Genomic DNA, 23,306 nt, shown 5'->3' with positions numbered 1-23,306 from the left:
TTTCAGACTGTGGGATCTAGTTCACAAAAAGATTGATTGCAACAGGGATGTAATTTTCCATGAAACCTCCTTTCCTGCACTACAAGATTCAAATAAATCAGAGACAAAATTTGTCCCTATGTCTTTGTTTCAAAATTTGACTACTAGCTCTCTACCTCCGGTATATCATTCAGTGGGAGCCCCTATGACATCTACCTCAGTTGAATATAATTCTCAGAATGAGAATGATGAAGAAAGTGTTGATAATGTTTGGTCTTCATTTAATTCCGAAATTGGGGGTCTGTAGATCAGAGCAAATCCTCCCCTAAATAGCACTCATGTTGCAGGAAACTTGGAAGATCATCCTTACAGTGAGCATTTTGGCTCATGCTATTCCCAATTGATTGGGCATCCTCCACGGTGCCCTGCACCTCCATCGCATCCTACACGTTGTGCTCTATTCTCCCCATGACATGCTGCACAATCTTCACACGCAACACACCCACCGTTGTGAGCTCCACAGCAGCCTCCCTCGCCTCCCTCCTCGCGTGACTCACCACCATTGTAGGCTTCCTGTAAGCTCCCCGCAGGCTCCCCACCCCACAGGCCCTCCCTGCTCCTCTCCCCACACTCGCATGCTTCCACATGGCTTGTGCCACCACCGCATGGCTTCCCTACCATTGGTGATGTGGCAGCTCCCTCCCGTAGACCCCTGCTCTCTCGTTCAACGTGGATAGAGAAAGATGTCTCTGCGAACTCTGTTTCCCACGACTTGCCTGAATCCAATGTGGACAACAATCCACAGGCCTTCGATTACCCCACAGACAGTGACATTACCAGATACAAAAACAGGGACATTATCAGGCAGATTAACAATGGGAGAGATATAAATTTACATAAACAGGGATCACAAAAGTTTAATGAATCTACTACTGAAACAGAGAGTCAATTGAGGAAATCAACTAGATAGAGGCAACCTCCTACAAAGTTTTCTGTTTATGATTTATTGTTCTATGAAGAAGTTGAACCTACCTTGCTCATCTCTGATCAAACAGAGCCTACAACATACAAAGAAGCTTGTAAAATTACAAATTGCGATAACTGGCATGCAACAATGTGCGAAGAAATGGATGCACTATTGCAAAATCAGACATAGAATTTGGTGCCACTTCCGCCTGACAGAAAGGCATTAAGAAATAAATGGGTGTATAAACTAAAAGATGAAGTTGATGGTCACAAAATATTTCGAGCAAGACTAGTTGTAAAGGGATATGCTCAGCAGCAAGACCTCGAATTCAAAGAAATTTTCTCACCAATAGTCAAAATGACTACCATCCAAGTAGTATTGGGCTTAGTTGTAGCTTGGGATCTTGAACTTGAATAGCTGGATGTGAAGACGACATTTCTCCATGGCGATCTTGATGCGGAACTATTTATGCATTAGCCAGAAGGGTTCATTAAAAAGGGCAAGGAACACCTCTATTGTAGATTGAAATACAGCTTGTATGGGCTTAAGCAAGCCCCCCGGCAATGGTATCTTAAATTTCACAAATTCATGATTGATCACAAGTTTACTTGCAGTGAGTCTAATCCTTGTATCTATTACAAGAAGCTTCCTAATGGCGAATTTGTCATTGTTCTCCTTTATGTGGATGATATGTTAGTGGCCGACACAAGCATGGGGATTGTGAGTGAACTTAAAACTCATTTAGCAAAGGAATTTGCTATGGAAAATTTAAGGGCAACAAAGAAGATTCTAGGAATGACTATTTTTCGGGATAGGAAAAAGAGAGAACTCAAACTATCTCAGCAAGACTACATTAAAAAAGTCTTGGACAGATTTGGTATGGCGGATGCTAAGTCTATTTGTGTACCCTTAGCCTCTCATTTTTAGTTGTCTTCTCAATTGTGTCCAAAAACACAAGAAGATAACGAGTTTATGGATAAAATTCCATACAAATCTGCAGTTGGAAGTCTCATGTATGTTATGGTGTCTACTCGACCAGACCTTGCTCATGCCATGGGATTGGTGAGCAGATTTATGTCTAATCCGAGCAAATCACATTGGGAGGCGGTTAAGTATATCTTGCATTATCTCAAGGGTACTTCTGTTTTTTGTTTATGCTTTGGAAAGGACAACGCAGTTTTGCAAAGGTTTACCGATTCTGATTTTGCCAGTGACTTAGACAAAAGAAAGTCTACTTTAGGTTATGCTTTCACATTTGTCGAGGCAGCGATTAGTTGGGCTTCAAAATTACAACATGCAGTTGTCCAATCAACCGCGGAAGCTGAATACATAGCTCTTTCTGAGGGAGCAAAAGAGATGGTATGGTTGCAACTCTTGTTCAGTGAGTTGGGTTTGAAGCAATCAGATTTTGCTTTGTTTTGTGATAATAGCACTGCCATTTTTATGACTAAACATCTGACATCGCAGCCGCAGTCAAAACATGTTGATGTTCATAGTCATTATGTTCACCATATGGTTGAAGAAGGCAAGTTTCATGTAGATAAAATTCATACTGACCTGAATCCGGTTGATGTGCTCACTAAAGTGGTTAAGTGGGACAAGTTCGATTTCTGCCGAGCTTCTCTCCGCCTTTCCAATAACTAATAGCAGGACTGAGTGGGGGAATCTACTTGTTGCAGCAGTTCGTTGGCCTTCAATGGGAGATTGTTGGAAGTGAAGTCCAACGGACTCCTTCCTTTGCCGCCAAAACTCTTGGCTGTTCAACTTCTCCTTGCAAGCTCTTTAAGAGCTGCTTGTAACTCATTTGTAGGGGTTAATTCTGGAGGTACTTGCAGCTGTGTATATGTGTAAATCAGATTGGTTATTAATCTATGATTCCCCTGCTTCAATGTGGATGTAGGCAATTACTGAACCACGATAAATCTGTGTGTCTCATTTGTCTGTGTTGTGTGTATATTTAATTCTATTTATTTGCTGTTTAAATTCGTTTCTTCTTCCTAACAAGTTGCACCCCAAAATCAAGAAAGCGGGAGGAAGATGAATACCAATAAAATCTTGAGATTTGATAAAGTGGAAAGTTGTACTCTGACGGGTAGAGGTCTTATTGATAAACAGGGAGAAAAATTGTGGGCTGGCCGATGTAAGCAGTTCAACGAACAACTTCTTATTCAGGTAGAAACAGCCGAGAGGATCTCTTTAAGCCGCTCCTTAGTCCTTACACCTTTCTTGCCTTTATTTTTGTACTCAAAACACTTATTTCTGCATGTACAAATTTCAAGTTTTCCCTCGGTCACATGGCTGGAATTGGGTTTATGTCACTTGTCACATCTCTGGAATGGCCACTATTCTTTGCATTATCTTTTTTCTATTATCACTTTTTTTTTTGTATTATCATTTTTCTGTTTTTATTCGTACATGGAGCAGTTAGTTCTTAAATATAGAACCAACCCATCATTTATTCGAATCTGACTTATTTCCAAACATCCTCTTAAAATCATTCTTATAGAACCAACCCATCTTTGATTCAAATCTGATTTATTTCCAAACATCCCCTTAAAATCATTGTATAGAATGCTCCAAACTTTTAACCTGACGCACCTCTGAATCAAAAACCAGACAATCCAGACAATAAACAAGTGTTTCTAAAAGATAAAATGTCTTCCCTATTAAACTTGAAAATGAATTACATGATGCTAACAACATATGAACCACAAGCATGGCGAGATCTCTCACATATCTTGAACACAATAGAAGCTTAAAACCTTCCATCATTCGCATCTTTGGCTTTTTCTTCTTCTTACGAGCTTCCGCTTTGGGAAGTGTAGGTTCATCAACTACATATTTATTTACCCACCAGTAAATTCCACGAATGGTAAGCCCTAGAACAAGCACAATAGGCATCATTCCCTTCAAGGAGACTGCCCAACTATCCACACCAGGACCCAGGTTCGTCTGAAGATTGGAGAAGTGCTTCACAGTTCTCCCCGTTTAAATTAAGGCTATGTTGGTTCCCAGGCCAAAAAGAGGGTAAAACTGCTTTGTCTCATCCACGGTTATAATTTGATTGTGAAATCCCCGAAGAGGACTGAAACCACAACGCTTCCCCAAAGTTTTTCCATAACATAGAACAAACAGAAAGACCATATCCTTAGAATTGCAATAAACCCTAGAAACCTAGGACCCAAAAATTAGAGAAGTGAATCAGCCAATGCTGTAGGATGGATTACATTGTTCAGTAGGTATAACAAGGAGGCGTATACCCCAAAGAAGGCAATACAAGGAAGTATGCAGGCATAGAAAAGAGCCTTATCTGACAAAACATTTGAGAGCTTTATGTACACAACCATGAAACCAATTACCATTAGCAAATTCACCAAAGTTTTCAGAACGGAATGATCTCAGCACTGCTTCCCTTGGCAGTCACCACGAGCACATCCTTGGTATCTCTCAGGACTGTGTAGTTGAAAATAATACAGAAAGAAAATGAGTCCAAGAGGTATGACCTCCTTCAATGTGATTATCTCAACACCCATGAATTTCTATGGGGTTGCAACTGTGAAAGCCTCTGCACCGTCACCCTCAACTGTATCAATGGCCGCAGAGGCTGAGGACCTGCATACTTGCAGCTCTGATATTCATCGCCTGTAAAGCTTTCCATTCTTAGGCCTCGAAGAACAATCCACTAGCCCAGACTCATCATGACTACTCGCTTGGCGCCAGACAGAAGTTGGAACACCTTAGATTTTTTCCTTCGAAAAAACAGCACCCAATCTTGAGGAGACATTACTGGCTGCGCCAAGGATTCCATTTCTCCGCATTGGAAACCCATCTGAAGCGGGGATGAATCCATTGTCTAAGCGTTTGACTGCAGCTGCCTCTCTTGCTAAGGCTATCAACAAACACTTTGCTCTGTTTCAATCCCCTTCTCACATTACACGCACAAAACCCATTTGATTAAGCAACCCCTCCTTTTGGCCTTGAACCAAAATTTGATATCATGTTTGAATTTTTTCAGTTTTAAAGAAAATTTTACTGGCTCCCCAAGGTTTCCGTTGCTGTGCATTGGAAACCCATCTGCAGTGGACATGAATCCATTGCACCTAAGCGTCTCACTGCAACGGCTTCTACTATCAGCAAGCACGGTGGTCTCTTTCAATTCCCTTTTCACATTACGCAAATAATAAGTCCATTTGATTAGGCGACCCTTCTTTTTCTTAGATTAAAATTTGATATCACCTTGAGCTTTTCATTCATCATTTAAGATTCAAGCTTAGGATCTTTCATTTTCTATAGAGTGTTCTACCATTAGCTACTGGTTTTATATAGACACTATTAATTTTTGTTTCAATAAAACTTATTTCTAATATTTTTTTCTTTCATAAATTTTAGTAAACCTAATATTATTAAAAGAAAATCTAGTACATTTTTACTTTAAAATAGTGTGATTTTTTTATGAGTTCTTGCTATATTGTGAATTAGATCTTTATTTAAGGTAAAATGCATTTATATATGGTCTTATTCCACAAATACATATTCCCCCTATTTATTATAATACTTTTTATTTTTATGTAGAGAAATGTAGGTACAATGGAGAGAAAGGGTCTCTTTTCATTGAACCTACTAAACCTAAGACCGATCAAGGACATGTTGCACAACATAACTAACTCTTACACTGAAAGGAGTTGCAATGGTTATGCAGATAGAAAGTTACATACAAGTTCTGAAGTTAAAGAGTAAAATTCCATTTTTTGGGGTTCATCATTCCCCACATGTCACTTGTTCAAACCCACAAGCTCAACAACCCAACAAAGGTAGAAAGCTTGGCTCAATGGCCTAGCAGGGGTTTGAACCTTGGTGGTTGTCTCACCAATGGAGTGTTTATACCACAACACTAGACATCTGAAGACATAGAGAGTACAATTCAATTAGTGCAATGGAAGATATAATATTTTATTACCAATTTTTGTGTAGAAAGTAATATTTAAAATATGGTGCATTGATTTTTTGTGTAGAATATCAATTTTGTAGATTCAATTTTATTTTATAGATTATATCATTAATGATGTAAAATAGATGTTTGAACTTGTTATTTAATTTGCAATTTTGAAATTTATCTTTGAAATACAAGTATAATAAACAAAGTATGGATGTATTACATATTTGTTTATAATCAATTGAAGGAATGTTTATAACAACCTTGACTTCAAGTCTAGAATGTAATCCCTAATTCATTTTTATTTTGTCAAAGAAACATATTATAATTATGATGTTATTTGAAAGATTCTTTCAATTAACAAATTTCAAACTCCAAATTTATAATTTAGGAATCTAGAACTATCAAGTTGATATTTATGAACTAGAAATATCAAGTTGATACCTACTCTATGAATGTATATCTATTTTTATTGTGTCTCGTGTGAAACATCAAGTCATTTGATTTAAAAACCTATTAAGATGCTTTTAAATTTTTCATTTGCAGTATTCCTATGAAAAGTCATTATTTTTTAATGGATCTCTTAAGCATCATTTAGTTGATTTTAAATGTAGTTTCCTTTCTTATAATTTTTTGTAATTGGTGGATTTTATGTGTTTTATTTCTTGAAACTTTCATATTTGGTGATACTCATTAATGTGGTGCAAATTCATTCCAAAGAGATTGAAATGCATGTACACCATCCCATACAATAATTTTAGTAATAAATTTGGACCACTTGAGAAAATTATAATAATTTTGGACTTTGTAGGCTTTCTGATATTTTTTTTAGTCACAATGAAGAGACAATCCATTCCATAGATCATTCTATTAACTTGTACTACCATAGGCATATATGATAATAATTTAAAATGTTTGAGTATTAGTTACTCCCAAACTCAAGTTCATTGATCTATTATCATTATGAGTTCTCTTCAAAGTGTTTAATTAGATTTTAAAATGAAAAAGATTAACATAAAGAGGCAACCTTGACTAGACCAATTGATTAACTGAAACTTGACAACAAATGAAATATCACTAAGTTGACCCTACAACTATAGGGTAACAAATCAAACCCTGAAAGGATATTTTTCTCAAGGATCTTGGCAATGATGACAACTTTGACCTCTTTTGTGTTTGTGCCCCTCTCCTTGATGATACTTTCCCTCCTTTCTATGGGTGTTATAAAATCTCCTGCATCCACTTAGACATACTAAAGTAGTTAGACATAATCTTTTTACCATACCCGGTATCTGTAATTAGACATAATCTTTTTACCATGCCAAGTATCCATATAACAACTTGGCATGTTAGGTCTTCTTCTTAGAAGATGAGTTTTTGGAGAGAGAGAATAATTTGTACTTTGTCTTTGACATTACTGTCAAAGGCGGAGAGGTTCATGAGAAAAACTGCCTTATCTTTGGAGCTTTGAGTGAATGATCTTAGGGGGAGTTTGCTGCTAATTTTTGGTGTTGATATATTTCCTTTGCATTGATTTTTTTCACATTCATATGTTGCCATCAATGCCAAAGGGCGAGATTGTTGGATATTGTTGTTGCTAAGATATGTTGTTGTCATTGATGTCAACATATTCTTGTGTTACAAAGAGATACTTGGTATTCTGATGATTGCATTGAGTTTATATGGTTGGTTTATCTATTTGGGATGTTTGAATACTTAATTCCTTATTGTTTTAAGTGGTTTGAAAGTTTACTTGATCATATTATTTGATCCAGTTTGCAGTTTAGTCTTTCTATTCCTGTGGTTGGTAGTGTTTGGTATTTGATCTGGTGACCTCCGTTATGTTCTATATTTGGTTGTGGATTTGGGAGAATGTTTTGGATGTTCATGTGTATCTTCAGTTAATATGGTTCCTCATTTGGTGCTCCACAAGCTATCTTTCTAGTCGGAATTGCTGTTGTTGAGTATTCTTGAGAGTTAGCATGTTGATCGATGAATATTTTAGTAAGTGGTGTTGGTGCAGCTATTGTGGATGATTCTAATGTGCTTGTTGGTGTTTCTTGATCATGTCCTATTTTTTTTATGGTCTGCATTGATCCTTGTGTATTCTCTTGGTGTTTATGCTAATATGGTGATATTCTTCATGTTATGCGGCATTCTTGGTGGTGTAGCATGTTGTGGTTGATCTTGGTAAGATTTTTGGTGATGATGCATGTTTGGAGGTTTGGTTTAGGTCCATGCTATGTGATGCATATCATTTTATTGGTCCGATGGTTCATATATGTATCTTGTGATGTAATTTTATAATTGAGAGTTTAGGGTTTGGCTGACGTTGTAGTCAAGGTTGGTGAATTGTATAAATAGGTGGTATAGTCATGTAATTTTGGTGTTGATATGGTGTCTGCATTATCAGAGAGTAGTGTATGTGTACTTAAGAAAATTTATCCTTTGATGTGGTGTACTAAGCAAAGATTATTGCAGGGAAAACAAATGTGTTTAATCAGAACTGTCATCAAGCATAAGGAGATGCTATATTTGCAGTTCATGTAATTCAAATTGTAGTCTGAATCTTATTGTAAGGTAGTGAGCCTTCCCTGAGGCTTGGGGCCTTTTAGGTCTTCTTATTTTGAGTAGTGAGCTCTAGGTAGTGTGCCTAAATGCATTTGCATTCCCCATTGTAATATTTACACATACTACTATAGAGTATCATCTTATTGTGGGTAGGTTCCCACCGTGGTTTTCCCCTTAACTGGGTTTTCCATGTCAAAATCTCGGTGTTATGTTTCTTGATGATATTTTGTTTAAATGTATTCTTGTTGCGGTTGTTTAGATCTGAGATTGTGCTTAAATTGTTTAGTCCGATGAAAACTGATTCAAACCCACCTGCCCACCTCTCAGATTTCCTTCTTGGTTGTTGCTAACAATTCAAACCTGGATTTAAGAATTAACCTTGAATGAAATAATGCAAGTACTGAAATAAATACTAGAAAGATATACTTGAGATCTCCAATTGTTGATGATGATGCTTTGTTCTTTGAATGTAATCACATATGTTGTATGAAATGGCATGAACATGAAAAAACCCTAATCACACACACATGCTTGCATATAAATAATGTAAGTTTACTCCACAATGACTAAATGGAGAATACACAACCTTGACGATATCCGAAAATGCTTGATAATAAACGCTCCATGGAGGCATGGATGCTTTAGGTTGAATATAGATGAATATTTATAATTTTTGGATGAAATTATATTGATGAAATGTCTTTATGTAGGGCTATCTAGGTGAATTATTGATTAGGCTGACCTCCAATGGTCATGCAAAGCCACAGAGATAAGAACCCTTCCACAATTCAAATTTGGGCCACACTAAGAGGGAGCAAAATGAGGCCTCATGGAGCAAGGTACCTCACAAGGGAATCCATCAATGGGTGTAAATGACATCTAAACTAAAGAATAAGCATAAAATGAACCTAGATAGGTAATGAGGATAGGACACACTAAAGTAGGGGCACAAACATGAGGTATAAATTGGCCCGGTGACCATTACGATACTACAAATATATATTTTTATTTATTTACCTAAGTTAATATATAGGAAAAAATGACTAATTGGATTAAATGCTAGAAATAGGGTAAAAAAATAATGAAATGTTATTTAACTATTTCAGAAAGAAAATAAGATAATCAATTGAATACAAATGATTAAATTATAAAAGAAATGACAAGTGATGAGTTGAAATGATGATGTGTCAATTTATTTTGTCTAAATATACTTTTGTGAATTGTAAAGTGAAAATTTAATTTCTTATAAAAATATCATGATGACCCAAAATATGGAGATACACTTGCAACAATGGATTCCAAGGGATGGTTTAAAATACAATTCAAACTATAAATTCAGTCCAAAAATATCACACAATGTTTAAGTACCACATCCTAATCACTACGAAGTGTGATAGAAAATACTAAAACACTAATTACTTGCATCTGGTAGAATTATAAAAACACCATCATTAGTGTTCTTTTGGTCCAACCCTTGCTTGTAGAAATTCAATATTTTGTTACATATTCTTGACCATACTTGACCTTGAACTATTTATTATTGACTTTGAACTATTCATCTTTTCTTCTTCTCTTTCAGAAATACCTAAAGATAATTAAAATTTTGTCTAGTCTAGCTTGAGTAGAAGTTTAAAAATAAATTTTGATATGCTTCTATACCTGTCTTTGTCTTATTCTCTCAATACCTCTTGAATTACCAACTTCTTGCTTTGCTAGGAGTAACTTTTGGTTCATTTATATATACATTTTTTGTGATTATTATATTTATTCTATAGAAATGTTGATTTTACATGTTATTCAAGGTTAAAGAAACCACATGTGAATTTCTTATTCATCATATGTAATTACAAAGTTGCATTTTGGGATTTTAGTGAAAATAAAGTTAAATATAATGAATGTGTTAAGTTTGATAGTGTTTATAGTTTTCTGTCCAATATTCCTTGAGCGCAACTAAATCTACATATGACTATTTTTTGGACTCCATTTTAAGACTACATCCAAAGTGGGGTTTGTCTATAGATGCTATTAGAAGACCTAGATGTAATTCTTGTTTTTCCATAGGTTTGGCTATCTTAAGGCCATGAATTAATTTATAGTTGAGGTCAAATTCTTATAAAATATTTAGTATTGACTATTGACAAGAAAAAATATTAAAGCTTGGCACTTTTTGACCACATTGACTAACTACATAGAAAAGGAAAAGAAATAGAGAAATAAATAATACAAAATTTTGATTCAAAAACTTGTAATTACTAATCAAGTACATAATTTACTATTATGTTCATAAGATATGGCTCATGGATAATTAACTAAAAATATGTAATATTAATTGGTTTCTTCACAAACAAGAAAAATATTGATTCAATTAGATTTTTGTACAATTTATGATCATTGGTAAAATAAATTTTAATTTTTTACCAAGGAAGATTAGATATAAATTATTCATTTGTTTTATATTTTAAAAATATTTGTATTTTTTCAAAATTCTTTTTATTTGTAATGTTATTTAAAATCACAATTTTTTATGTTTGAATGAATTTATTTCCTAATATAAATATCAATATTCATCAAAATAAAAAATAAATAAAATAAAGAAACTATCCTTGTATTTTTTTGCATTGTACCACTACAAAATAATTATTTTTTAGCTTACAATTTATAATAATGGTTTACTCTAAATGAAGGTTGTTAGAAAACTGTGTCTATAAAAGTAGAAGAGGAAGTGGAAACCAAGAAAAAATAGACAAGGTATGGTTTATAGATGGTCAATGGTGTGGATAATTGAAAAGTTATTCAAAAGCTTTGTGATACCCCTCCATGTTTTAGACATTGATTCTATTTAGATGGACTCATGGTGACTTCTTTGGTTCTATATGGGGTTTTGATGATGCTACATTTTGTGATGGTTTGAGACCTTGTTATGATGTTAGGATTGATAGATGCCATGATTTATGTTTATGTTGCAATGAATTATGAATATGTTTCTTTATGAACATGTAATGTGGGTTATGTTGGAAGTGGGCCAGCATCCCTTGTGGAGATTCACGGCATGGTTTAACAACCTCCTGTGGATTCTATAAGTCTAGTGCTTGTATCAGGCATTGACAGGTCGATCTTTTGGTGCAACGAAAACCCTAGCTTGTAACAAGTGGTATCAGAGTTTGGTCATAGGTTCGAATCACACAGGCTATGATGAGTGACGCTAGGAGGGGGATTGTTGGTAGTGGGCCAGCGTCCCTTGCGGGGATTCACGACATGGTTTAAAAGCCCCCTGTGGATTCTATAAGTCTAGTGGTTATATCAGGCATTGAAAGGTCGATCTTTTGGTGCAACAACAACCCTAGCTTGTAATAGGTGATGCATACATGATTAATGACCCATGTACTAACGAATCTAGTTAGACTATGAAATGTGATTGGTTATAAAATTTGAAGTATATGGAGATTTGATTTATGTATCATCTGTGTGCTCCTAAGTCCTCATTGTGATGCAAGGGGGTGATGTCTTATCACTCTCTAAGGAGAGACATAGGATTTCATAATTTTCCTTTATTTATGTGTGTGTGCATGCTATATACATATATATTATATTTGCAGATGTGTTCATTTGTGATGCAAGGGGGTGATGTCTTATCACTCTCTAAGGAGAGACATAGGATTTCATAATTTTCCTTTATTTATGTGTGTGTGCATGCTATATACATATATATTATATTTGCAGATGTGTTCATTTGTGATGCAGGGTTGCGCGTACAGGACATCGACTCCACCTGTTCAGAGGATGCCTAAATAACACCGATGGTGGTTGTGGGAGATATCATATTGGCCCTATTGACCTAACCTATAAATTTTTCTCTATATCGAGGCAATAATCCTCGTCTTGTGTTTACTTGATCGGAATACCATTTAGGCAATATTCGACAATCCAATTTGAGTATGTGTGTGTTTGTGTAGGAGATTAATTGCCCATGTCTTTTGTATTCATTATTAATTATAAACATTAATCTAATGGTTTGTATTTTAATAAGTAATAATATAATATATATAAATGTAAATATTTATGTATAAACCTTATAACCTTATTAACAATTTAATTAACAAAATATAAGCAATACCCAAGTTTATTAAATAAATTCAATAATATAAATAAGTAAAAACTTAAACAATAGTTAGTGGCAAATTAATTAAATGAATTGCTTACCATTCATGGATGGTTAGTTTTGGGCCGTTGAGGAAGGTTTTAATCTATCAGAAACCATTATGAGGAGAGAGTTTTGGTTTTTGAAAAAAATGGGGAAAGAACTTTGGAGGGATCTTATTTTCAAAAATATTGTTATTTTGTTTTATTGGTGTGAAGGTTTTAACAAGAGATTATAGAAGGATTGGGGCTGGATTGAAGTTTGCAGAATGTGTCTTCAGGCTTGGGTTTATTTGTGTTTCTAGGTTGGCTCTTTATTTTGTACTGAGTGTGATTTTTTTATTATTATTTCTCTGTGTTTGCTTAGAATACTGCAAAGGAGTTTCAAGCCTGTGATCATGCAATGTTTGGGTCTGTTTATTGTGCTTATGTCATTTTGTCTATTGTTTTAATTTTCAAATAGTTCTCAGATTTAAACCTTAGTATTATTTAAATCAGATTTTCTTATTAGACTTAGACTCAATCCATGTCTAGATAGGAAGACTATTATACTATTGTTATTGGCTCTTTATTTCGTAGCTTGTATATATTATTTTATTTTCCTGTGCTTCCTAGTTTTTTATTGATGTTTGTTGGCCCTTGGTTTTCTGTGTTTTTTTTCATGAGCTTGAGTTTGTTTGTGGGTGGGGGGAGTGGGGGCACTTCACTATGCATGGGAAATCCCACACAAGGTGGGGGTTTCCGCCTTGGCATAGGCATTTCCACACAAGGTGGGAGATCTCGCACTTGCGTGGGGGAGACCACGTGCATAGTGGCTCCTCCCACGCAGTGTGGGGAGACTTCCCACCTATGTGGGGGTGATCACCCATGCCTCACACTATCTTTGCGAGTTGTCAACCTTTCTCCATCTCGCCCTAGCAGTGTAGTATGACACTAACCTTTGTCCAACCGGCCAACATTTCATTTTGCATAGGCATTGATGAGATTTTTCCTAGCCAATAAGATCCTACATTTTGAATTATATTTTGTCATATTATAATATAGAGGCTAAGATAGTTTTTAGGGTTTTAGTGGCCAAGATATTAAATCTTATTGTAAAGTTTTGAGTTGCAAATAGTTTGTTATAAATTATAGTTTATGGATTGGGAATTAGATAATGAGGTTTTGGTCCTATAATCTAAAATATATTTATTTTGCATTATCCTTGGTTGCTCATTATTTCTTACACCTTATAGTTTTAGATTTTTTTTAGATTTGAGTGATCAACCTGTGTAATTAATTATTTTTAAATGATAAAGTCTCTAAATGCTGTAATTGGACATTAGAGTTTAGTTTATTATTTATTGTTCACGTTGGGAAATTATGTTTGGTAATATATTTTTATTGTCTGGATTATGCAAAGAACCAACCATGAACCAATATTCAACTATTTACTTGGATGCATTTCCAGGATATAGCTTGGGTGAAAGTAGGATTTGAATAATTTATTTTATTTATTGTATTATTATGATCGTTATAAATCATTTATTTATTTATCTATTTATGTGGTTAAGTTTGTTATTATGTTTTGAATGAATTTGATAAAATAAAGTTTAATTAAATATATGTCAAATGTTTTGTAATTGGTGTTAATCAATCCAACGAAATTAAACTAATCATAATTACCTGTGTGTTATTATTTAGTCATTAATGATGTTTACTATATATTTATGTGTTTTTAATTTAGTTACTTTAATTTGAAGTTTTTCCCACTTTTCAACCAAGGTTATTGTAATGGGAATAAGTCTGAGTTTTGTTCACCAATGTGACCCTATGTGCCCTTTTGTTGGGATGTTGATATTAATGTTGTAAGGATGCAATGTTGTCTCCAGACTTGATTGAATCATATTATGTTGTTTATTTGATTCTTATTATGCCTTGATTTGGGTTTGAGTAGGCATAGTGTCATAAGGGAGAGTGGCTCTCCCTGGGGGTTGGGATCCTAAGTGATTGTCGGGATAACCCATTGGGAGAATTGTTCTAATAAGTGATGAGATTAATAATCAAACATAGGAAGGGTTGGATAGCATTTGACATTAATCAAAATAATGGTAATGCCCCACTCATGGCTTGAGTGCTTGTTTAGGCTCGAGATGAGATGGGAAGGCATGGAATGACAAGATCACCTACCTTGTCTTCATGAAAGGTATGTTGGTTCCACATGAGTCTTGTATGGGGGTCAGGGGTTGGGAGAGACTACTAGGATAGGGGTTGGGGTCTATGGAGACCTACCAGGATAACCCATATCAAGCTATGTGATGACACTATCCCCTTGTGTGCACTAGTGCCCTATTCTTGTGTTGTATTTGTAAACCTCTAGTGTTGTCCTTGTTAAGTGGTTCATCTTTGTATTCCTTGATTGTTTGTCCTTATCGTGTGGAGGTAGGTAGTGACCTTGTACTGTTTTATCCCTTGCTTGTGTGAATGTGGGCCATATGTCTATCTTCTAGCATGGGGGGTGGGCCTTTGGGTTCCACCTGGTCGGGTGGTAGTTGCCTTCTTCCATCGAGTATTTTGGACCTATTGAGGAGTGGATTGGTGTTGCTTGATTCTCTAGTTGCTTCTCATGGATATAGTTAGCTTAGTAGATTAGATGAAGAATCATATATTCTTTATATTGTTGTCATGTTTATATCAATTGTAATTGTAATATTGAATACACCTTTAAGGGAGATGATGTAAACATTGATGTAATTAGGATTTTATTTAAGTGAATGGTCTTGTAGGATTTATGTGAGAGATTTGCAATGATGTTATTGTGTATTTGGATTAAGTATATGTTAATCATTTTTAAGTTTGTGAATTGTAGGAAAATTTTGATTTGGGTTCTAAAATGAATCTAATCTTAAAGGTTAAATGAATGCAATTAGTATCTCATTTTAGTGAAAATTCAATGGAAATGAATCTTTTAGTTTATGTTAGCTTTCTTAGTAATGGTCAATTCTTAATGAATGGTTAAATTGGTAATTATGATTAGATATAATAATTTAATAAAATCATTATCTAGAAAAAAGATGCTACATTCACTTTTTTATTATATAATAATTTCTCAGGTTGTGTTTTCTTTTGAATCCTTATTATTATATCCACTAGACATGCATTTAATCTTTTCAATTATTACATGGTTTATTAATTATCTACAAGAAACATATTGCATGTTTTAATAAATTTTATGTAAGATTTATTAATAGAAAAGAAATCAAAGACTACTATTATCATCAAATGAAAACTTAAAAAGATATGATATAATTCCTTTGATATTAGAATATATTTAAACCGTTTTAAATGACAAAATTGATTTTATTTGTCCACATTTTTATATATGATTTTTATTATAAAAAAATTAAACATAAACAAATTCTCACTTTCCAACAGAGATTTACTATGATAACTATCAATATATCCCATTGTAAGTCTTACAATATTTCTATTAATGAAAAGACAAGAAAGATCAGAGTGAATTTGTCAGTACAATTATTTCTTCTTTTAAGTAACTATTTAAATCGAATATCTAAGTAAAAGTGATCATCCAAGAGACTGCCTATGTGACGAAAGCTTGATAGTATGGCAGAAATCTAAAGCAGCTGGAATGGGCTTCATCCTCCTCATGAAACGATGTGCCATGAAAACCTAATATGCTGCTAATAACCTAGTTTTTAGAGAATATTGTAGCTCAGCAGGGTCGACTTCTTGCATGCCCTCTCTGAGAATATACAAAGAAATCGCTTGAAGAAAGTTGTGACATGTTTACATCTAGATCGTGTTCTTCAACCTCCATAATCACCCTCCAAAAGTGTCTCGGCCTTCCAATGTGGCCGGGTTTAGGATGTTTTTGAAGCCTTTTCAACAAACCAATTTTGCTAATATCCTGCGACCAGGGCGTTCCACTAGAACAGTGTAATTTGAGGTATTTTGTCAAACAGTTCAGTTGCCCGTATTTTGCATATTCTACAATCATGACATTCTGTAAACAGTTCTTGAAGGCATTCTGGCAAAATTGGTGGAAGTCCATACCCCGTTCTAAAGCTCCCATTTTGGCACAGGCAGGGATTACGGCTTCTGGATTTACACGTCCCAGTTACGTTAGATTGAAGGCTTCCAAATCCTTATCAACAAACACATTTTGGGCATATCCTGCAATCGTAGCAGAAAACGAGACCACATTTCTTTGAGGTACCTTGTCAAATATTTCACGTGCCTTGTATATGCTCCACATTTTGTATATATGTCTACCAACGCATTTCCAATAGAAACGATGGACATCCATACCCTATTCGAAAGCTCCCATTTCGGTACAGGCCGCTGCAAATGAAAACTGCTGGTGTCGAAAACCTGTTTATGAGAGTTGAAGATCTAACGGGCGGGATTAGAAAAGGCTGGTAACAGTTTGAAAATATATGACTCTGGGCTGGATTAAGGCAAACGGGAAGGGCGATCCGGATGGGGTTGGGGGCCCACACAAGCCAGTTTTATGGGCTCTTTCCATCTCTACTATTGCCTGGCCCATAGTGGGGCATTCCTTTGGCTTTTTCCTCCTACTACTGCAATTTTTCTTGCCGTCTTAATCCTACCTGCTCGCTGCCTGCCTTCCATGTTGTTCTCGTATTTATTCAAGCATGTTAGTTTTGTATTTAGTACTGTCTTTGTTGTATATGTACACTTTTAAAGGATACTTGTCGCTTCGAAATGCCACCCCGTCCTTCTATTTTGTCGTTTGTTTTACTTTCCTGCATGTGGCCGCTTCTTGGTCCCCTATCTAATGAAGGCCGTGTTTAATTCATATTAAAAGGCTTTACGCGGTATTGCCGACGTGACTTTGCATCTCTCCTTTACAATTTCCACTATATAATGTTGAATCATGATTTGCAATTCAATCACATTCACTTCTCAGTGTTCTTTCAGTTGATATCCTCTTCTTGGGAAAAATGGCAGGCTATTTACTTTTGAGCTTAATTTTCCTGTGTGTATTTATATGTTGTTGCAGTGAGCGTGTGATGGGAGGAGATCCCGAATCCTTGCAAGATTTCTGTGTTGCAGACAAGCAAGGCCAAGGTAAAGTTTGATGCATGGATTTTTTTTCTTTCTGCTTTAGCTCTCTATGTACATGTAAGAGTACTAAGAAAATGAGAATATGGACAGTTTCGGTGAACGGCTTCTCTTGCAAGGACCCCAAAATGGTTTCAGCAGAGGACTTCTTCTTCAGAGGGCTTCGACGAGGGGACACGAGCAACGCCGTAGGGTCTAACGTAACAGCAGCCAACGTTAACCAGATTCCGGGGTTAAACACACTAGGAATATCGTTGGTCCGCATAGACTACGCTGTGGATGGAATTAATCCTCCTCACACCCATCCAAGAGCCTCAGAAATCCTGGTTTTACTTAAAGGTGAGTTGCTAGTGGGATTCATCGATACAACAAACAAGTTTCACAGCAAGGTGTTGAAGAAAGGAGACGTGTTTGTGTTTCCCAAGGGATTACTACATTTCCAGCAGAATGTGGGGCAGCGAAATGCAGTTGCAATCGCTGGGTTGAGCAGCCAGAATCCAGGAGTTCAGGTTACTGCCAATTCTCTGTTTGCAGCAAATCCTCCCATGCCAAATGGTGTATTGACCAAGGCCTTCCGCAGCGATCAAACAGTAGTCGATTCCATTCAGGACAAATTCATGTAATAGCTTCCATAGATTGTTCTGGCATTCTTTCTTTATCATTCCTCAATAAATTGAACAAGAGGCCAGGCATGCAGACTAACGAATTATGAATGATGATTTATTTATTTTTGGTCATGCGTGGCTCAATATTCTTTAGAAACTAGTTTCTATTATGGCTGCAATATTCCAACTATTTTGGAAATTGAATTAATTATAAATCAAATAGCATTCGGTTACTACATGGTAAGACACAATGGATTAAACAAAAGTATGGCTCTTGGGAATGATTTTGGTCTTATTTTCTTCAATAGTTTTAGCTTCTAGGAGAATTCATGTAATAGCTTCCATAGATTGTTCTGGCATTCCTTCTTTATCATTCCTCAATAAATTGAACAAGAGGCCAGGCATGCAGACTAACGAATTATGAATGATGATTTATTTATTTTTGGTCATGCGTGTCTCAATATTCTTTAGAAACTAGTTTCTATTATGGCTGCAATATTCCAACTATTTTGGAAATTGAATTAATTATAAATCAAATAGCATTCGGTTACTACATGGTAAGACACAATGGATTAAACAAAAGTATGGCTCTTGGGAATCATTTTGGTCTTATTTTCTTCAATAGTTTTAGCTTCTAGGAGAGGCGTTTCATACGAAGGATATTATATATAAATATATATAATTTTATTTGACATGACTCACAACACCAAACATTTATTTTATCATTCATAATAGTTTTCTTAGTATTGAAAACCATTAAATAATCATATGACTTATTTCAATCTTAATAAATTTTTATGAAAAACAAACTTAATCTCTAATAAGGCCTTTCTAAAAAGATATGCTATCCAGTCTTTTGTCCCATGATATTACAAATGGATTATCCATTATTGGATGAAGTACTTGATATAATACTAAAAGACTTTAATATGCTTTTTTTTAAGATGAAAGATTATATTTTGGACAATGCAATTAAACCTTGATTGTCACCTAGAGTAAATAAGCCATTATGACACCTCTTATGAATTTGCAATAATTTATTCTCCTTCGTGGTTTGGAGGGCCCTATAGTTAAAGACAACCAAAGAGGTCTTACAACTTCTTTTGGTTGGGCTTTGTATCTTTGGTTTATGTTTTTCTTAGTTGCAATTGTGCTTGAGGTGGCTTTTACATTTGTCTTGGGGTCTCCATGTGTTTTCAACATGTCTTAGCTTGTATTAGTAGTATCTCTCTTTTTGGTAGAGGATCTTATAGTGGTATATGTGTTGATCTTCAAACCATTATCACAAATTTCTTTTATAAGATAAAATTCATATGAATGAAAATATATGTAATTATATAAAGATTTTTTAAATTATATTAGTCTACTTGTTTAGCCCTATGGTCTAGTATCTAATGTTTGATGTGAGTGGGTATGAAAAAATTGGCATTGGGTAAATCTCATTGTCAAATAATATGATGGAGTGAAAGGCTCCTTAGGTTAAATGGTATATTACAATCTAGAAAAATTGGAATGTAACTAAAGGGTGCACCCTTCCTAGATATTTAACAAAATAAATTATCTCTAAAAAGACAAATTACATATTGTAGACTTCAATTTATGTCCCATAAATTTGATATTGATTATTACCTGTCACCTAGAATAGACTAAGTTAGGAGAAGATAAATAAAATATAAACATTTTCATACATAATAAAAAAAATTAAGTGAATAAAAAATAATAAATGAAATGTTACAACCCACACCATGACTAGTTACAACAATGATAGTATAAAACATCTATACCTTTGTAAGAATGATTAGCAATAATAATGATTGAAAAAATAGTATGACAACTATGCTAGATTGGTAGGACAATAAAACTAAAACACCCATTATATCATATTTTTCATATTGTTTAATGATGTTTAGCAAAATTTTCTCCTTATGAAATAAAGGGAAAAAAAATTATTGTTTTTAGTATTGAATGTAAGATCCAAATGATATCTTTCAAAATAAAACATCTTCATACTTCTGGACAATCCCATAGTTCAATATTTATCATCTTAGTATACTTAGGATAATCGATTCAGGTTATCAAATAAGTTAATACCATGACTTGTAACCAATCTTATTGCATCTATAGATAGTCCAATATTAATATAAAGTAATTGTATAAACCAAGTGATTTTATAAAAGATTCCTAAAATAGTTTACAAAATGCTAGATCAAAGTCATCATGAAGGAATACAAAAGATTATATCATTTATTAGTCACCAAATCCTTAAAATTATTTCAAAGATTAAAGATGAAGCAAGTGTAATCTACAATTTTTAAAATTTAAGATCACAACAAGAAATTACTTAACATGATCATTCTAATTTTTTAAAAAGTAGCACTTGATACTCTACTTAAACATCGCGTACTTCAAAATTTTAATGGTTGAATAGAAAATAGAAAATTTACTCATCATCCACATCAAAAAGTGATATATATTTATCCTATTTTATTAAAAAAATTGATCAATAATTGAACTAGATAATGTTTATTAAATATAATCAATAGATTGCATTGGCATGTACCTCATTAGAATTTTGTCATTCTCCTTGTGACTTTATGCTCTACATGGTCTCCTAATGTCTATATTTTGAGGAGATCTAGACTTACTAAGAGAAAAAGTTAACTATTAAAAGATATTTCATTTGAATACTAGTCTTCTTGAGCTCTTTAGATTCTATATATTTAATATCCTCTTCTTGGAAAACAATGTTAGGGTGCTTTCGCTTGGGCTTAATTTTCCTGTGTGCATTTATATGTTGTTGTAGAAATAGTGTCATGGGTGATATCAAAATTCCGAGAAAGATTTTTGTGTTGCAGAAAAGAAAGACTAAGGTAAATTTTGATGCATGGAATTTAAGTTTTTAGATTTAATCTCTCTATGCACATGTGAAAGTTCTGAGTGAATATGAATATGATAATGAATATAAACAATTTTGATAAATGAATTCTCTTGCAAGGACTCCAAAATTGTTGTAGTAGAGCACATCTTCTTCCAATGGTTGGGAAGAATAGGGAATACAAGAAACATTGTAGACTCTAACATTATAATAGCTAATATTAAGTAGAACGTAGGGTTAAACACTTGTTGGAATCATTTATCAATGCACCAAAAGCTCAAACTATCAAATCCCGATACAAATGCCAGATATAACCCGACCAATAGGAGGTAGTTAAGCCATGTTAGGAGTCTCCAAGGAGGTTCTAACAACCAATTCAACAACACTCTGGTGATATAGTTGGTCTATAAATCCTACTCTATGGATAGATTTAATCTTCCTCACACCAAACCCAGATCGACATAAATATTAGTTTTAATTAAAGGACAATTTCTATTATGGTTCATCAAAAGAACAAATTTTTTTTTATAGCAAGTTGTTAATGAGAGGAGATGTGTTTGTGTTTTTAAAGGGATTGCTACATTTCTAACAAAATGTGGCATAGTGAAATGCAGTGACCATGATTGCATTGAGTATAGAGAACCAAGGAGTTTAGGCTATTGCCAATTCCCTCTTTGTAGAAAATCCTCCCATCCTAGATGGTTTTTGAGAAAGGCCTTCTATACCAACAACACACTTGCCAATTTCATTTACGGAAGGTTCATGTAATACCTTCTAGGGATTCCTTCTAGCTTTTTTTATTTAGAAGTCCTCAATTTTAATAAATGGAAGAAGTGGCCTGGTAGGCTAACAAAATAAGAATGATGATTATTATTTGTGTTATGCATGGTTTAATATTATTTAGAAACTAGTACCCATTATGGCTACAATGTTACAATTAGTTTGAAAGTAAAAGTAATTATAAATCAAATAGAATTTACTCACTTCAATGTCTTGATTAAGATAAATTTGAGAAAGGGTCTACACCCATTACATAATAGGCATAATGAAAAATGGAGCAAATTTCACTTGGAGTAAAAATAAAATAAAACTAAAATAAAAAAGGGAAATAAATTAATTCCATAATAGTCACTAGGCACAACTGAGGACTAGTAAAAGACAATTAAAGATCTTTAAGAAGTTTTAGGTCATTAATGTATCACCACTCACGGTTTAGGAATTAAAAATTCTCCTCCAATGAAACCTCCTTAGGATCACCTCTCTTCTCACCATCTGTGATAAGATAAAATTCAGATTGAGTGATTAGGTTTCTTTCTTTTTATTGCAAGTTCTATTTGTAGGGCCAAATTTAATAGGATCAACCTAAGAAACAATCACTTTGGCCTAGTTTTTCTTTTTTTCTTTTCTCTAGCTTATCTTTGAAAAATTGAAGAGTAATAACAATATTTATAATTGAATCAAAATTTCAGTGGATATTCTCCCGATTCAATTTGAGGGACTCCACTTACTTCACCAAGAACCTCCTCTTATGGAATTTCTTGACCAACTTTTTAACATATTCCCCTTCATTTCTAGGAACTCCCACTTATAAAAATTATCTACAAGAATTTCAACATACTCCCACATATTTTATCTATCTCCTCATTTTTTCATTCAAGAGATTTAGTCAAGGATAAGGGTTGAGCCCAATTTATGAATTTTCCTTTTGGCTATATGTCATTGGGAAATCTATCACTTGAGGATATTGGTTTAGATATTAACTACCTTATATAGATTATTTATTGTTTCCTCTGGTAAGCCACATGATTTGTAGTAGGGACATCCTCCACAATGGTTGATATAATAAGCTTTTGAGAACTATGGCTAGTATAGGGGTTAGTATTGGAGCATCATAAATTGCATCCCTATGCAATTTAGTGCTCAATTAGGCCCTATTTTAACATGTATGGCCTCTTGCATCTAGTCATATTCATCCCAACTCAATTCCACATCTCATTCCATCTTGTCCTTCCTATTTGGGACCCCCAGTCCCAATTTGGGGAAACATTGGAGGGAGTAAGGCATCTTGGGCTCATGGGTCTAGGCCAATTAGGGCACCTTATTCCCCAGTGTTTGGGCTCGAATTCAAACCACTTAGTAATCATCTTAGTTAAG

General features: G+C 34.4%; 1 protein-coding gene and 1 pseudogene across 1 annotated transcript; one reads left to right on the top strand and one right to left on the bottom strand.

Moving 5' to 3' along the window:
* Positions 1–369: 369 nt before the first annotated feature.
* Positions 370–4,604, bottom strand: LOC131875821 (ADP,ATP carrier protein 1, chloroplastic-like; annotated as a pseudogene).
* A 182-nt stretch (positions 4,605–4,786) lies between these two features.
* Positions 4,787–18,295, top strand: LOC131875820 (putative germin-like protein 2-1). Its single transcript, XM_059220502.1, has 6 exons — positions 4,787–4,857; positions 4,962–5,088; positions 16,601–16,708; positions 17,045–17,139; positions 17,611–17,678; positions 17,766–18,295. Exons 1-6 carry the CDS (start codon positions 4,787–4,789, stop codon positions 18,293–18,295), a joined length of 999 nt encoding a protein of 332 aa, XP_059076485.1.
* The last annotated feature ends 5,011 nt before the right edge of the window (positions 18,296–23,306 follow it).

Source organism: Cryptomeria japonica, chromosome 5 (assembly GCF_030272615.1).
Source record: "Cryptomeria japonica chromosome 5, Sugi_1.0, whole genome shotgun sequence".
Lineage (NCBI taxonomy): Eukaryota > Viridiplantae > Streptophyta > Pinopsida > Cupressales > Cupressaceae > Cryptomeria > Cryptomeria japonica.
Note: the sequence above shows the minus strand (reverse complement) of the source record. Positions and strands in the feature narration are given on the sequence as shown.